The 16,154-nt window shown below is 45.0% G+C and overlaps 1 protein-coding gene across 1 annotated transcript in view; it reads left to right on the forward strand.

Annotated features, from left to right (window-relative positions):
• Nucleotides 1-203: 203 nt before the first annotated feature.
• The window catches only part of DNAJB12 (DnaJ heat shock protein family (Hsp40) member B12), a 99,548-nt gene continuing 83,597 nt past the window's right edge, over nucleotides 204-16,154 (forward strand). The window contains exons 1-2 of the mRNA XM_068257706.1: nucleotides 204-404; nucleotides 13,603-13,777. Of these exons, the coding sequence (XP_068113807.1) occupies nucleotides 272-404; nucleotides 13,603-13,777 (308 nt within the window). The 5' untranslated portion in view covers nucleotides 204-271. The remainder of the gene's footprint in view (nucleotides 405-13,602; nucleotides 13,778-16,154) is intronic.

Consider the following 16,154-nt stretch of genomic DNA (forward strand, 5'->3'; position numbering starts at 1 on the left):
CTTTTTAAGTGATTGTATCATTATTTTATTCCATAGAAGTTCAGTTGTATTACATAGCAACTGAATATACTGTATGTCAAAGTCCAGAAACAGCTAAGAAGATACATGTAATATGGGAGCCCGTCGCACAATATTACCAACACTCGTGACGTTGAGCAAGCCGAGAGGAAAAGGGGAAGGAGAGATAAGCGACGTAATCAAGGAGCGCCAGACACTCGATGATGTAGATGGTGAGCGCCACCCACCAGTTCCTATAAGCAGTGATTCCGCAATGGAATCAAACCGGGATGAGGCGCTCCGCTGTATAGCTATTGCGCTGAAAGCCATCGAGCAGCAGAACGCGGACAAGGCTTTACGCTTCCTGGAGAAGGCCCAGAAGCTGTTCCCCACACAGCGGGCGAAAGGTACCCACCCGGAATAGTGGGATAGCAGCTCTATAGGTGGGGGAGGGGCAGGTTCGGGCGAACTGTGGCGTCACTTTGCTCTACTGCGCATGCGTGATTTGGGTTTGCTGTGCAATGGATTATGGGAGATGTAGTGCTTATCCTGTTATGCAGGATGGACTGCTGCTGGTGTATGCTGATTAGATTGTTGTAGTTATTAACAAAAACACAAACAACTATTAACATGCTTGTAGTGCTATTCTTAGGCTTTGCTGTTGTCTATGTTGTGTTAGCTGTGTGTTTGGAGGTATGAGGAAACTACTGGGAGGAAACATGGAGGCTGGCAGCAGGATGCTGGGCACTGTGTCTGCACCGTCTTGCTTTGAGGAAATATGTACTCAATTGAAAGCCTAGGGCTGCAGCGTAGTCGGAGTATCTGTGCTTCCAAGTTTCTGTTATCGTTACATATAGGTGTCTTGCGCTTGCAATGTAAATATTGGTAGAACAGTACATATAAAACATAGATGGGAACTACATCTCCCACAATACACAGCGGCCATGGAGCTGCAGGTACAGTCAGCCTAAAAACAGACTTGAAACAGCAAAGGCCAGCAAAATAGTCGGCAGGTGTGCCTTCGCTTGACCCCCTCCACTCTTTGTGTAGCAGTATACCATGGATATTGGCATTATTAATGGTGGTGGTCATACTGTAAATATTATGCCTAGTTTTCCTTAGATTCGTTTAGATATGTATTTCCCTTTGAAAACAGATATATATGAAGGTTACCACTGGTTGGAGCATTGTTGTTTGGGTATGACATAGACTAATATTGGGAGTAGGTTATGGTTAGGTTTAAGGAAGGGATTAGGCGTTACATTTTGTTTTGTTTCTGAAAAATTAGGCATCAGGAAAGGGCTTAATGCTAAGGGGTTTGATTAGGGTTAGCTAATTGATATGGGAGGAATGTCGATAATACCACCGAAAACTGCATTCAATAAACAAAATGAGTATCGGTAATTGCAATTGTGCTGTCATTGTGCTTCCCCATGTGTATTGCAATTTTTCCAAGTCAGGGGAGTTGCTAAAAGTCCTGGGATCCCATACAGCAAAATTGATTGCACAATAAAAAATAATCGTAAGTCACTTTTTAGGCGCTAGTCTATTTTGGGGATCCCAGCAGGGAACCTCATAGGGAGGTGAGATTTTTTTTTTTTTTTTTTTTACTAACGTGATTGGGTGGACAGCACGCTCTTCAACTTTTAGGTTTCAGATAGGTTGTAGTAAACTACGCCCACATTTTTCAGCCAATCTCATTGCTTGGGCTGTTATTGGATTACTGTTCCCTTTGAGGTCTCCTGTTGGGTCCCCTAAAGTAGACTAGCAGCCTCCTTTGTGTCACACACTCACTCACTCACTTCCTTTTAGGTAGGCAGCTGTATCCCCCTGTATTAGGCAGCTCCTCAGTATAGGTAGCCAGAGGGAGGGGCTCTGAGTATTCGGTTGCATCCACCAGTATAGGTAGGCAGGAGGACCCAAGTGTTAGATACCCCACAGTATTTGATCACCAAAAAGTCCTCCATTATAGGATGCCAGAAGTACCACCTAAGTGTAGGTAACCCCATTGTATAGTGCGCAACAAGTAGTTGCTCAGTATGGGTAACCAGATGTCAAGTATGTGATTTTTTTTTTTTATTATTATTATTATTTAGTATTTATATAGCGCCGACATATTACGCAGCGCTGTTCAGTGTATATATATATCTTGTCACTAACTGTCCCTCAAAGGAGCTCACAATCTAATCCCTACCATTGCCATATGTCTATATTATGAAGTGTAAGTACTGTAGGCTAGGGCCAATTTTAGAGGGAGCCAATTAACTTATCTGTATGTTTTTGGAATGTGGGAGGAAACCGGAGTGCCCGGAGGAAACCCACGCAGACACGGAGAGAACATACAAACTCTTTGCAGATAGTGCCCTGGCTGGGATTCGAACCAGGGACCCAGCGCTGCAAGGCGAGAGAGCTAACCACTACGCCACCGTGCTGCCCAATAGTTAATAGATTTACACAATTGAGGAGCCAGTACCATTGACAGCTTTATTTTTTTTTATTTTTTTTGGAGTGGGGGGGCTGCTATCAGGCTCCTGAGACTTTACCAGCCAGTAGGTCATTTACTAAAGAGTGGAAAAATATCAAGCAGTTGAGGTGGCCAAGACAAATGATGGAATCAACTCATTGTCTCTTCGAAAATAGTCATTTAAATGTGGCAAATTATATGCAGGTTTTCATTTTACACGTCTTGGCAAATCTCAGGAGCAAGGATGTGCCTAAAAAATGCTTCTGATGCCTAACTTATGGGTTTTTATTAATGATGGTGCTGGCTCTTCTAAATTTCCTGGCTACAGTGTTGGACAAACTGGCTACTGAATTCTTCCAAGACACAGAACCTTTATATTGTGCTTTTCACCTGGCGGACTTAACCTCTTGAGGACCACCGTCTTAAACAAGCTTTGCCCCCTCGGCCAATGAATCTTGCCTCCTTTTCTTGCCACCAACAGAGCTTTCTGTTGGTGACATCTGCTAGCTGCCGCAACTTTTTTTTTTTTATAAATATTCTCTTCTCCCCCACGAGATCCAATCAATGTGATCACCTCTCATAGGCATCAGCCTATGAGAGGGATCATTTTGTGTGCCTCTCCTGAGGACAGTTCAGTAAAAGAGGTGTCCCCTGTACAGTGCTGCACTAGATCGCAGTGCTGTACAAAAGGAAATTGCTTCTTATCCCCCTAACAACCTGCCAGCTCTGATCGCCGCTGGCAGGTTGTTTGCGGCTGTCTCCCCATTCCTCCTGCAGTGAACGGGCACTCGCTCCCTGCTGCGTCCTGGAGGAACGAGGAAGCCACTCTGAGGCTGCCATCCTGCATTAGGTGGTCGCAGAGTGGTTAAAGGACAGCTACAGTGAGAAGAATGTAGAGGCTGCCATATTTATTTATTTTTATAAATGTTTCTATTCACATCCTAAAAACATACAAACACTGTGAGAACCTACAAGATGAATTCCTATTGTCTACACTTAAAGGGAGTCTGAGGTAAATAGAGGCTGCCATTTTTATTTCCTTGTAAACAATACTAGTGGCCTGCTGATCTTCCTGGTGTCAGTAGTATCTGAATCGCACACCTAAAGCAAGCATGTGACTAATGCAGTCAGATTTCAGCAGCTTATCTGCAGGCTTGAATCAAGGTCTATGGCTAAAAGTATTTAGGCTTATACACCCGCTTGACTAAAGTTGGCTGGGGCAGCCGATAACGACTGCCTCACTTGACAATCAAGCGTGTGGACAGCGGCCTCTGACCCCCAAGCGATCTGCCCGGTGGATCTACTCACTTGATCAGCGGCCAGCTTGTTTGAAGATCCCGCCTGCGACCTGAAGTCACACGCGCCACTCTGTCGCCCCTCAGCGCCCCTGCTTAGGTACAGTACACCATCTACACAGCTGATGTGTCTGTACTGGCCAGTTCAGCAATGTAGCCTGAGGGGATCGGGTCTTGATGGGTGAGATGAACCACAGGTGTGTGTACGCTTAGAGGCAGAAGATCAGGCTGAGGGTAACGCAATTTGCATTGGCTAAAAGTTACATTAAAATATGTAAGCCTCCATATCTCTCTAACCTCATGATCCCTTTAACCCTCCTGGCGGTTTAAAAAAATCCGCCAGGGGGCAGCAAAGTAGTGTTTTTAAAAAAAAAAAATAATATTTTTTTTCATGTACATGATAGCCGCTGCTCAGCGGCATCCCCCAGCCCCTCCGATCGCCGCCGGCGATCGGAGATCAGGAGATCCCGTTCAAAGAACGGGATCTCCTGGAGGGCCTCCCCCGTCGCCATGGCGGCAGGCGGGATGACGTCATCGACGTCGTGACGTCAAAGGGGACTCCCATCCACCCCACAGCGCTGCCTGGCACTGATTGGCCAGGCAGCGCACGGGGTCTGGGAGGGGGGGGGGCGCGGCGCAAGGAATAACGGCGGATCGGCGGGTAGCGGCGGCGATCGGATGCTACACGCAGCTAGCAAAGTGCTAGCTGCGTGTAGCAAAAAAAAATTATGCAAATCGGCCTAGCGGGGCCTGAGCGGTGCCTCCCGGCGGCATAGCCCGTGCTCAGCTTACCACCAGAGAGGTTAAGAGGCCAGCATATTTAAAGGGAACCAGATGCTGGCCTAAAAAAAGGAAACGGATACTTACCTAGGTAGAACGAAGCCTTTGCATAATCCAGAGGCTTTCCATCACCTTCATGCTCCTGCTGTTTCCGTGAATGGACCCTGTGAACATATCTGAAAAAGAGCTTTCAGATATGTTCTCTTGGCCATGCTTCCCACAGTGTATCAGTGTGGGCATTCTGCACTGAGAGGTTTTCTGGATCTGTGACCCGAATTTGTTGGTGTATGTTGTGTATGCTTTTATCAGAAATTGATCAGGTGTTGTTAAACTCCCGGAACTAACAATTAAGTACCAATACACTGGCAGATGAGCTCCAGATAGATCCTTCTCTGATTGAATCTGGTCAGAGAGGGATCTATTGCTGCCAGTGCACTGCACACAGGTTTCCAATATATTTCAAAATAAAATGTATTTGAAATCTGTTAAGCAGCCTCTGCCTGCCAGGCCCCCTAGGTCTCCCCCTTGTGATGTGTTCATCCCTGGGCCTGTGGTGAGTGTTGCAGTGTAGCTTAAGCTCACCTGTCCCCTGGCATGTTCACCCTGTGCAAAATAGCCTACATAAAATCTAGTTGAAGTTCCACCCCAACCATATATTCAAATATACACAAAGTCCAAGAACAATGGGGTTTATAGGAACAGTATCGGTCTTCATTCGTAAAAGCACAAAAAAGTAGAAATCGAGTACGTGAAAAGTAGACATAATGCAGAAATTCAATTCGCAGAGCAAAAAAGTTCCCCGAGTCCTCTCTGCATCGCTGCCGGGACGCCTGTACCCTGTGATCCAGTGTGGCGGGCGTGACTGCCTACATGCCACCAGGCCACGGTACAGGCACCCGATGGCGATGGAGAGAAGACGCAGGAGGAGCCCACCACTGGACAGTTGAATAAGAGCTCTGTTGCAACACTGGGCATAGGTCTGGGGGACCACACATTTTAAATGGGTGGAAAACGGACACTGCTACTGCTGCATACCTGACCGCACCCTTTTGAGCAAGATCTTTCCAGCAATCCAGATTGAATTCAGCTGGAAATCGATCAAAAATATGATCATGCAGCCACATTGCAGCATTGATCTCTGGCAGATTCGATCATTGTGATCAAACATTTATATTGTGCTTTTCTCCTGGAGGTCTTAAAGGACAACTGTTGTGAGAATAATATGGAGGCTGCCATATTTATTTCTTTGTTCGATTACTGGCTGGGAGCCCGTTGGGCATCGTGTTTTGGAACGCCGTTACTGTCGTGCACCCGATTGAGCCCTTGAGTCCGAGGTTATCCATCATTCTTGATTGCTCAAAACATTGATCGAGTGGCCATGTTGTGGCACAGATTTTCTTTAAAATTTTTGAATCGGAAGGTTGATTGGGCTGCAATCCTGTACTCCCAACCCTGTACTCAAGGCCCACCAACAGTACATGTTTTGCAGGAAACCACAAACCTTCACAGGTGGGGTAATTAGTGTCTCAGCAGAGCTGACTACCTCTGGATTTCTACAAAACATGCACTCTTGGTGGGCCCTGAGGACAGGGTTGGGGAACACTGCCCTAAAAGGAACACTCTGCTATACAAGATAAGGTGTGTACACACGCGACTATAGTCGTTTGTAACGATCGTTCCCCGATCTTTACCAACGACGATCGTTACAAAAAACGAACCACCGACTATTAAGGCCAACGACAAATGAGCCAAATCGCTACAAAAGAAAGTTCTGTCTCGGCGGATTTTAACCAACGACGATCGTTTGCAAAAGTAGTACATCGTTGGAAACGGTCATTCGTACTAGGCTTGACATGCGCATTTCACTATTTCTCTGTGAAACTTCTCATTTTTATGCGCAGGCGCAATAGTTGCTTTACGTGATGTAACGTTCGTTCTAACGATCAGATCGTTACACACCTTTTAAAACTATCTTTACTTAGGTCGTTCTTTCATCAATTAAAAGTTCGTTCGTCGTTCTCAACGAACGATCGTTTTCGCATGTGTGTACGTAGCATTAGACCTTTTATGTAAAGAAGCAATGGCTCCTCTGTGACACACAATTAGTGCCTAGCTTTGCAGTCTGTCCGTGTGTTTTATAATTGTGGGTAATTATAGAAGCTATTTCTGATTATCACCTATTTACACTTAATATGTTTAGTAAACAAGCAGCAGATGTGGGAGAGTGTGTATTATTTTAGGACTACTTTGTCACCTTTTTATACAGTGTTTTTTTTTTTTTTTTTTTTTTATTCATTAGCGTGAAAGCATCTGAGTGGTTTCCCTCTGTGGGTAACGAGTTGCTTACTGTTACATCATGCTGTGGTAGTGTTTGACTGTTACTGCACTTCATTTAGCTGTGCTGCTGTATGTTGGATATAAAATCATAATATTCTATAGTGTATCCTCTGGTTGAGTAATTTCCTGTATTCATTTCAAATTCCAAGAATATACTTGATATCACCATTCCTCCCACTATGTTCTGGACATCAGTGATTACAGTAATTATTTAAAAAGTCTGGTCCTATAATCTTCAACTGATGGAAACATCTGGTTCGCTTCTTCAACTGAAACAAATCGGTTCAGCACTCCCAGAAGCCTAGCAATGTAGGCCATGCTTCCTCCACACCACATCCCCTCCTTTGGGAATAACTGGACAGAGGAGTAGTGTCAGCCTAAACCACATAAAAGCATTGTCGGGTGCTGTTATGCTGGGAATACACGTTTCGTTTTTGCCTTCGTTTTAGCTTTCGATTCGTTCGGTAAACGAATCGAGTGTTGAAAACGTATGTGAAAATAGTCATAATCTCATTATAGTTTCGATTAATAGACCCCAAAAACGAACGACTAGTGATCGAACATGTTTGATATTATCTCTCTTTATCCATCTAATCGAGCCATTGGTAGGCTTGATGGCTGTTCAGATCGATTATATATTCGTTTATGCCGTCCGTCCCTGTACTACGTTTTGTTTCTTTGCAGCCTTCGATTATTGGAAAAACGAAACCATCAGAATCGAAAAAAAAAAAAACGAAACCGTGGGTGGTGATATTAACCGTACGATCGATTATTTCGGGATCAAAAAGGACAAAAGGCACAATCGAAACGAAGGCAAAAACGAAACTTGTATTCCCAGCATTATTGACCTGGGATGTGTGTAAACACACATGCATTTGTGACTGGCACTAATCTAGAGGCTCATACACACGTCCAACTTAATGCACAACATAACCAACCGTACAACATGTAGTTTACCTGACAAGTACGTACACACGCCAACCAACTCTCTTAAATACTATGAGTGCAAGCTAAAGGACAAACTGCACAACATGTCTGCATTCAGAAACCACAAAGTTGTTCAAAAGACTTGTACACACATTCCAACCTGCATGATAGTTGGTCAGCTTGATCCTCCGATTGGATCTGGCAAGCAACCTGTTATCAGTTGGTCATCTGGTTGTTTGCCAGCTATACACATACCCGTATATCTTTCAACAGTCAAGTTTGGAAGATAGTTGGACAGATTGTTGGTAGGTGTGTATGAGCCTTAACTCAACTGAATACCAAAAACCTTCCACAAGCTTTAAGGGAACATTGGAAGCCAACTCCCTATTGCTGCACTGCATAGACGTGAACTCATTTAGCTTGATTGCACAAAATGGGTATAGATACTAGTTCGGGAGTGGAACTTCCATAAACCACCTCTTTTTTAACATGGCTTTCTTCTAGATTTTTCGATTGAAGGTTTCCCTATTCAGGTACAAAATTACTGACCTTAAGCATTTATGCAGAGCTTGGCTTTTAGTAGGTATTCATATTCATCCTTAGGAAGTTCAGTTAGATTTAGGTCTTTGCTTTGTGCAATCAAGTTCAGTTCTTGTGATTCAGCAATGATGACTATATGGCCCCTGCTTTGTGCACAAAACTATTTTGATACAGAAGTGCAAAAGGGCCTTCTTCATAATGTGCCACAAGATTGAAAGCACACCTTTCTCTAGAATTTCAGTTATTTTGTGCTGTAGCTTAATATTTCCCTTCACAGGAAGTAAGAAGCCCAGCTCAAACCATAAACCTACTGAGTGCGCTCTAGTGGTTGCCTCGCAAGCGCTTTGAGTCCGACAGGAGAAAAGCGCTATACAAAAAAAGGAATTCTTATTAAATATGAAGGGAGTTTTAGATATGGGCAAGGAATTCCACAAACTAAAGCTCAGGTTAGCCATGGAGAGCAGAAGGTGATGCGCCAAGAGCGCATCACCTTCCAAATAACCTTGTCTGATCTTTGGGCACCATACTTCGGTGATTCAGAATTGTGAGCACATCTGGCCAACTGTTCAGTCTGTCTTTCACTGCTGACAATTATCACGTCACTGAATTAACCACTAATATATTTTCCAGAAACTTTTTTTGACCATGTTGAATTTTTTCCATGCTATCATCTGGTTAGCATCCCGTTTTGAAAAAACACAGACTGCTGCTGCATTGATTACATTACATTGATTCACCATGACATTGCCACACATTCACCCAGAGGCTGCTGATATGGATCCATGCAGCTCATTGGGTCCTGCAATTAGAAAGCAACTGGTGTATAATATGGGGAGGATGCCTTGAGTATATCACTCTTATATAAAGGATGTAGGAAGGATTTGCAGAATGTCTACAGTTGGTAGAATTTGTCAACTAGGAATAATTTTATTTTTGTTACCGAAGCATGTCAATTTTTATTTTTAGCATGCATGCACTTTGTACACATTTGCAAGTGAAAGTAATAATTTTCCTGTCAGTTTATGTGCAAGTTGCACTTAAGCTGGGTCCTCTAATCTTGAGACATCAGACCACGTGTTAAATTATTAACCCATTCATTTGTTTAGTAAGAGATTACAGGCACTTAACTGAGCTGCCAGAAATGCCTTAAATCGGGAACTAAAAAACGCAAAGAGGGCCTTCTCGGACAAGCTGTGCCTGAGCCTCCAGTCCAACAATTCACGAGAGGTATGGAAAAGACTGAGGGCAGCTACGAACCTCAAGCCCCCGCACCAGTAAGCAGCCCCCAGCACTAAACTGGCTGACGAACTCAACGAGTTCTATTGCAGGTTCGAAAAACTACCCAAGCAGCCTGGCAAGACAACGGCTACGGAAAATGGGGAGCACTCCCCTCTACCTGTCCCGGGAGATGGCGGTGACGCACTGATTGCAGTTCGGGAGGATGAAGTACTACGACACCTCCGCAGCTTGACCAGAGGAAAGCTCCGGGCCCGGGTGGTGTGACGTCGATCTGTCTGAAGACGTGTGCAGACCAGCTGGCCCCTGTCCTCACCTCCTTATACATCAGATCTCTCACGGAGGGAAAGGTCCCCGGCTGTTTCAAGAGGTCCACGATTATTCCAGTCCCGAAAAAGACGGGAATCACTGACCTCAACAACTACAGACCAGTGGCCCTAACCCCCACCATCAAGAAGATCTTTGAATGGCTGGTCCTTGCCTACCTGAAGCACTCCACCAATGCCCTCCTTGACGCACATCAATTCGCATACAGGGCAAACTGGTCGGTGGAGGATGCCATCAACATCAGCCTGGCGTACATCACGGAGCACCTCGACAGGCCCAACTCCTACGCCAGGCTACTGTTCTTGGACTTCAGCTCTGCCTTCAACACCATCTGCCCTGACATCCTGCTTGCCAACCTCGCTCAGCTGGGAGTAGCCCCTCTCCTCTGCAGGTGGATTGGGGACTTCCTTTTCAATAGAACGCAGAGGGTCAAGCTAGGCAACTGCTACTCCAAGGTGAGAACTACTAACATAGGTGCTCCGCAAGGGTGTGTCTTGTCCCCACTCCTGTTCTCCCTGTACACCAACAGATGCACCTCAACTGATGACTCGGTCAAGGTCATCAAGTTTGCGGACGACACCACAATCATTGGACTCATCAGTGGCAACAATGAGGATGCCTACCGCAGTGGGGTCGACCGGATCTGCAACTGGTGCACGGCCAACAATTTAGTCCTCAATGCAGCAAAGACAGTCAAACTGGTTGTAGACTTCAGGAGACGCCCACCCCCTCTCCGTCCAATTCTCATTAGGGATACCGAAGTCCCTAGGGTTCCCTGCGTTCGGTTCCTCGGCACTACCATCACTAAGGACCTAAAATGGGGGCAGAACGCCACCATAACCCAGAAAAAGGCACAGCAGAGGTTATTCTTCTTACGCCAATTGACACTGGAGTACCTTCTTCCCCCAAGCAGTACTCCAACTGAACTCGAAACCTACATGACAGCTTATGTTTTATATAACCCCCGACTGATAGACTTGAATGCCTCCCACTATGTTCACGTCTATGTTCATGTTTATGTTGCCCACTCTACACCACACAAAAGTAGGCCTTATGTATGTATGTATGTATGTATGTATGTATAAATGCTATGCCATGTGCTCCAAAAACAATTCCGGGTATGTCTCTGGCATACTTGGCGAATAAAGCTGATTCTGATTCTAATCACTAGTTCTAATTTGATCACACACACCACACCACACACACACACCACGGTATAACTCTTTAAAAAAAAACAAAAAAAACACGGTATGATGGAATAACGGTATGCGGTATTATGCAATTTAGACCCAGTCACCCCTTACAATAAATAATGTATCCCCACTCTCTCAGCATACATATGCTTAAGCCGCCGGAAGATTTGGGTGCAGGGTAAAGCTGCTCCTACAAAAGTCCTGGCGACGTTAAATACTTTTCCCCCTCCAGGTTACCATGGATAGTGGTGAAAAATGTAATTCTGCTTCAAGCTATTGCTTGTGGCCGAATTAGTGTTTTTATAGTAATTTGTACTCTGTCTTTTGACGGCGCCCACATTACTCACTGAGAGCCACCATAGCCGTAATTCCTATTACGGCCTATGGCAGCACTGGCTGCGCCCAAATATCTGGCTCTGTTTTAACAGAGCTCCACTCCAACACACCCCTGTATGGTAGCCAGGTATAGGTGCCTCCAGTATAGCTAGTTAGGTATAAGTAGCCAGGAATAGGTGCAGCCAATAATAGGTGGCCGCAGTATAGGTAGCCAGGAATAGGTGCAGCCAATAATAGGTGGCCACAGTATAGGTAGCCAGGAATAGGTGTATCCAGTAATAGCTGGCTGCAGTATAGGTAGCCAGGGATAGGTGTAGCCAGTAACAGGTGGCCGCTGCATAGGTAGCCAGTAATAGGTGGCCGCAGCATGGGTAGCCAGGAATATGTGTATCCAGTAATAGTTAATGCAGCATATGTAGCCTGGAATAGGGGTAGCCAGTAACAGGTGGCCGCAGCATAGGTAGCCAGGGATATGTGTAGCCAGGATAAGTGCAGGCAGTATAGAGAGCCAGGTGGGGGGGACGCAGCAGCAGGGGTAAACAAATACTCACTTGCCGGGGATCTGTTTGCGTGTGTACTTCTTTCTTCTTCCTGTCATTGTGTTCAATCTCCTTGTAACTGCTCCCAGGGGGCGCTGTTTCAGGGAGATGGAACGCAAGAACAGGAAGGAGGTAGTACACGCGTGCAGGATCCGTCAGCAAGTGAGTATTTCTTTCACCCCGCTGCTGTTCGTACTCCAGCCACTGCATCGCATTCCCGGCCGCTTCATCGCCCTCCCCCTCTAAACTGGTAAAACAAGTTTGTGTATGGTATGATTAAACCGCGGTATACCGTCATACCAGTATATTGCGGCAACCCTAGCTGGCACAATCTGATATGCTTACTGCTCTTTAGGCGGATAAACAATTCATAATGGTGACGTTTTCGGCACATGTTGGTATAGTCTGCTTTTTCAAGCCATGCATAGCTTGAAAAGGCAGACTATACCAGCATGCGCCAAAACGTCCCTGTTATGCATTATTTATCCGCCTAACTAAAGAGCTATAAGCATATCATCATTAGATGGTGCCAGCTTCGTTTATACCAGGCCCTCCCTACAATAGGCAGATGGTAAAATGGCCCAATCAAAATTGAATGTATAAGCTCAGCCTACAGTAGTAGGTAAAGAAAATCTGACAGGTTTTTGGATTAGTCGATCTCCTCATGGGGATTCACAGGTGTTTATTTACAAAAGCACTTACTAAAGGTAGTAGCTCAGTCCAACTGCAAAAGTAGTGTGCAATTGAATAGGAACAATTGGGAGAAATTGTTTGATAAAAAAGCGTCTAAAAACACCTTTTATTAAGCACATAGCCTGTGCTTAATAAAAGATATTTAGTAAAATTACAATAGATTGTCGTTGAGGGAAGGCTACCTTGTTTTACTTTTCATTTTTAAGCTGTATTTAGACACTTTTATCAAACCAGGGCGCCTCTTTCCCCCAATTGTGCTTAGTATACCCCCGTACATTCCATGTCTGAGGGGTGGTGACAGACCACCAGTGGTCTCTACCACGGTGGACACCTGTCCCCGTTTTTACTAAAGAGAGTGACCACATCCAAGTCCTGGCTAAAACTACCCCGAGTGCAGTCGGGTTTATGGTCTCCACCTGCTTCTTGCGGTCGGTTGCCCCTTGCAACCCTCCTTTTGTGAGTAGTACATTTGATACATTACTATTCCCTTTCTTTATTGCACTACTGCAATACTGGGCTTCTGCTTTTGACTCCTGTACTTTTTTCTTGCAGGGTGCTACGACTCCCCTACCACACTACCAATTGAATAGGAAGGCTGGGCAGCATCTTTATATAGATCCTTTCCAGGGAGCAGTGCTTCCATGAGGCGATGGAATAGTCCAAAATCTATTGGTCTGTCAGGGAAAAATTTACGTGTGTGTATTTAAAATTTTGCATTTTTTTTTTCTTTCTATGATGTTAGTGATCCTTAAATATCTATGGATTGGGACATAACTGCCAAATTTGCAGACGTTCTGTTTTTTTTTTTTTTTTGTATGGAATACACAAAACTGATTCCGTCATGGAATTCACCAGTTATAACTTAGTAAGTCTTAGACGACGTGATGTACTAACTTTTTGTATGTTTTTGTGTTTTGTTTTTTTTCTTCCTCTTGTAGAGCTCATTCAATCCCTCACAAAAAATAGCGAGTCCAATGGCCAGTCTGAAACCACAGAGCCTTCAAATCCTCGTCACCGGAAACATGCTGCCGAATCCACCCCAGCTGCCAATGGGGAACCTGTTGGAGACACTGGAAAGAGCTACACACCAGACCAGGTTGATGCTGTGAAAAGGTGACTGAAGGGCCAATACCTGTAGTAACACTCTTTTCTCCCTACACTTGCTTTATTGGATGCTAAATATGCACTTTTGGAACACACAGACAGTATTTATTCACATATACACATGTATAGTGTTTTTGTTTGTTTATTTTACCTGTGGGACATCTATAGTGATATGGTTTAGAAGAGAGCAGGGAAGGGGGCACTTGCCTGTCTTTTTCTCTAACCCCGCCTCACTGCCAAGATTGACATCTCTAGCTTAGCTGTCTCACATTGTATTCATACATCTTAGGAGGTGCATGAACATGTCCTCTGTTCAGGCTTGTGCATGCCAGTAGGGTTAAAGATTGCAGCAGTCCATGCTCAATCATGGTGCACGGCTGTAATGGCGTAGGATAATCGCAAATGACAAACACAACGGAAACACCCAGCCCCTGTCCCCCCAGTAATGCAGTGTCTGAGCCCTTAAAGGGCAACTGTAGTGAGAGGGATATGGAGGCTGACATATTTATTTCCCTTTAAACAATACCAGCATCCTGCTGATCCTCTGCCCCTAATACTTTTAGCCACAGATCCCAAACAAGCATGCGGCAGATCAGGTGTTTCTGACATCGTCAGATCTGACAATATTAGCTCCACGCTTGTTTCTGGTGTTATCCAGACACTTCTGCAGCCAAATAGATCAGGTGGGCTGCCAGAAAACTTACTGTTTAATAGGAAATAAATATGGAAGCCTCCATATACTTCTCACGTCAGTTGCCCTTTAACCACTTGAGGACCACAGTGTTAAACCCCCCTAAAGACCAGGCCATTTTTCTCTAAATGGGCCACTGCAGCTTTAATGCCTCGCTGCAGGGCTGCACAACTCTGCACACAAGTTATTTCCCCCCCTCTTCTCCCCACTAACAGAAATCTCTGTTGGTGGGGTCTGATCACTCAAACCAGGTGTTTTTTGTAAATCTTTTTTTCAATAAAATGGTTTATTATTATTATTATTTTTTTTTTTTTCTATTCCCCACTCCCTTTCCCGCCAGCCAATCAGTGCGATCGGCTGTCATAGGCTTCAGCCTATGACAGAGGATTGCTGTGGTGCCTCCCAGGGGGACAGCGCTGCCTTAGAACGCTGCGCTGTACAGCAATAAAAGATGGCGGTTTCGCCATCTAACAGTCTCCCATCGGCGATTGCTGCTGGGAGACTGAAGGTGGAGCTCCGTTAACAGAAGTGGTGAAGGAGAGAGAAATTGTGGAGTAATTAAACAGAAAAGCCTTGTAAATCAGCCCTATGGTATGAGCAGTGCATAATAACCGGTATGCTACTGTAACCTGTAGATCCAAAGCAAAGTAAAATTTGTGCCAGGCCTTAAAGCGCTATTTTATTTTATTAAACAAGGATCAACACCGAGTTTAGCTGACCTGTTTTTGGATCTGTTCTGGTCCTTACTTACAGCATGCTAACAGTCCACACTGGTTCAGGAAATGCATGCGAGTCACACCCAGGTGGGTGGCAACATTCCCCTCACAAACCAACTTCCCCCTTCCCTCCTCCCCTCCGTGATCTTTATGGAACAAGATGGCGATCCGTCCTGTTCCGCCGCTCATAGGCATCAGCCAGAGGCCGGGGATCGCCGAACAAAGGGTATTTCTTCCCCCTTTCGTTTACAAACAGCCCGCTAGCCGCGATCAGCCATTCCCTGGGAAACTGCAGCCCCGGGACTTGACGCCAATTGGCGTAAGCGCTCCTGGGGCTGCTGCCGTGGCCATGCCCATAGGCTTTAGGCGGTCCCCAGGTAGTTAAAATGCATAAGACACATTCAAACTTTATTTTGTAAATTTAAAGGACAACTGAAGTGAGAAGTATATGGAGGCTGCCATATTTCTTTTCTTTTTAAACAATACCAGTTGCCTGGCAGCCCTGCTGATCTATTTGGCAGCAGTAGTGTCTGAATCACATCTGAAACAAACAAGCCGCTAATCTTGTCAGATCTGACAATGGCCTCAATTCACTAAGATCATGCTGGAGATAAGGCAAGAGAAAACTTACCTCCACACAGTGAGGGAGTTATCTTATCTCTTCATTCCTTATGTTACCTCCTCCTGTAGTTAACCTCCTCCTGTAGTTAACCTCCTCCTGTAGTTAACCTCCTCCTGTAGTTAACCTCCTCCTGTAGTTAACCTCCTCCTGTAGTTAACTTACCTCCTCCTGTAGTTAACTTACCTCCTCCTGTAGTTAACTTACCTCCTCCTGTAGATAACTTACCTCCTCCTGTAGATAACTTACCTCCTCCTGTAGATAACTTACCTCCTCCTGTAGATAACTTACCTCCTCCTGTAGTTAACTTACCTCCTCCTGTAGTTAACTTACCTCCTCCTGTAGTTAATTTCACACGCA

Source organism: Hyperolius riggenbachi, chromosome 10, assembly GCF_040937935.1.
Source record: "Hyperolius riggenbachi isolate aHypRig1 chromosome 10, aHypRig1.pri, whole genome shotgun sequence".
NCBI lineage: Eukaryota > Metazoa > Chordata > Amphibia > Anura > Hyperoliidae > Hyperolius > Hyperolius riggenbachi.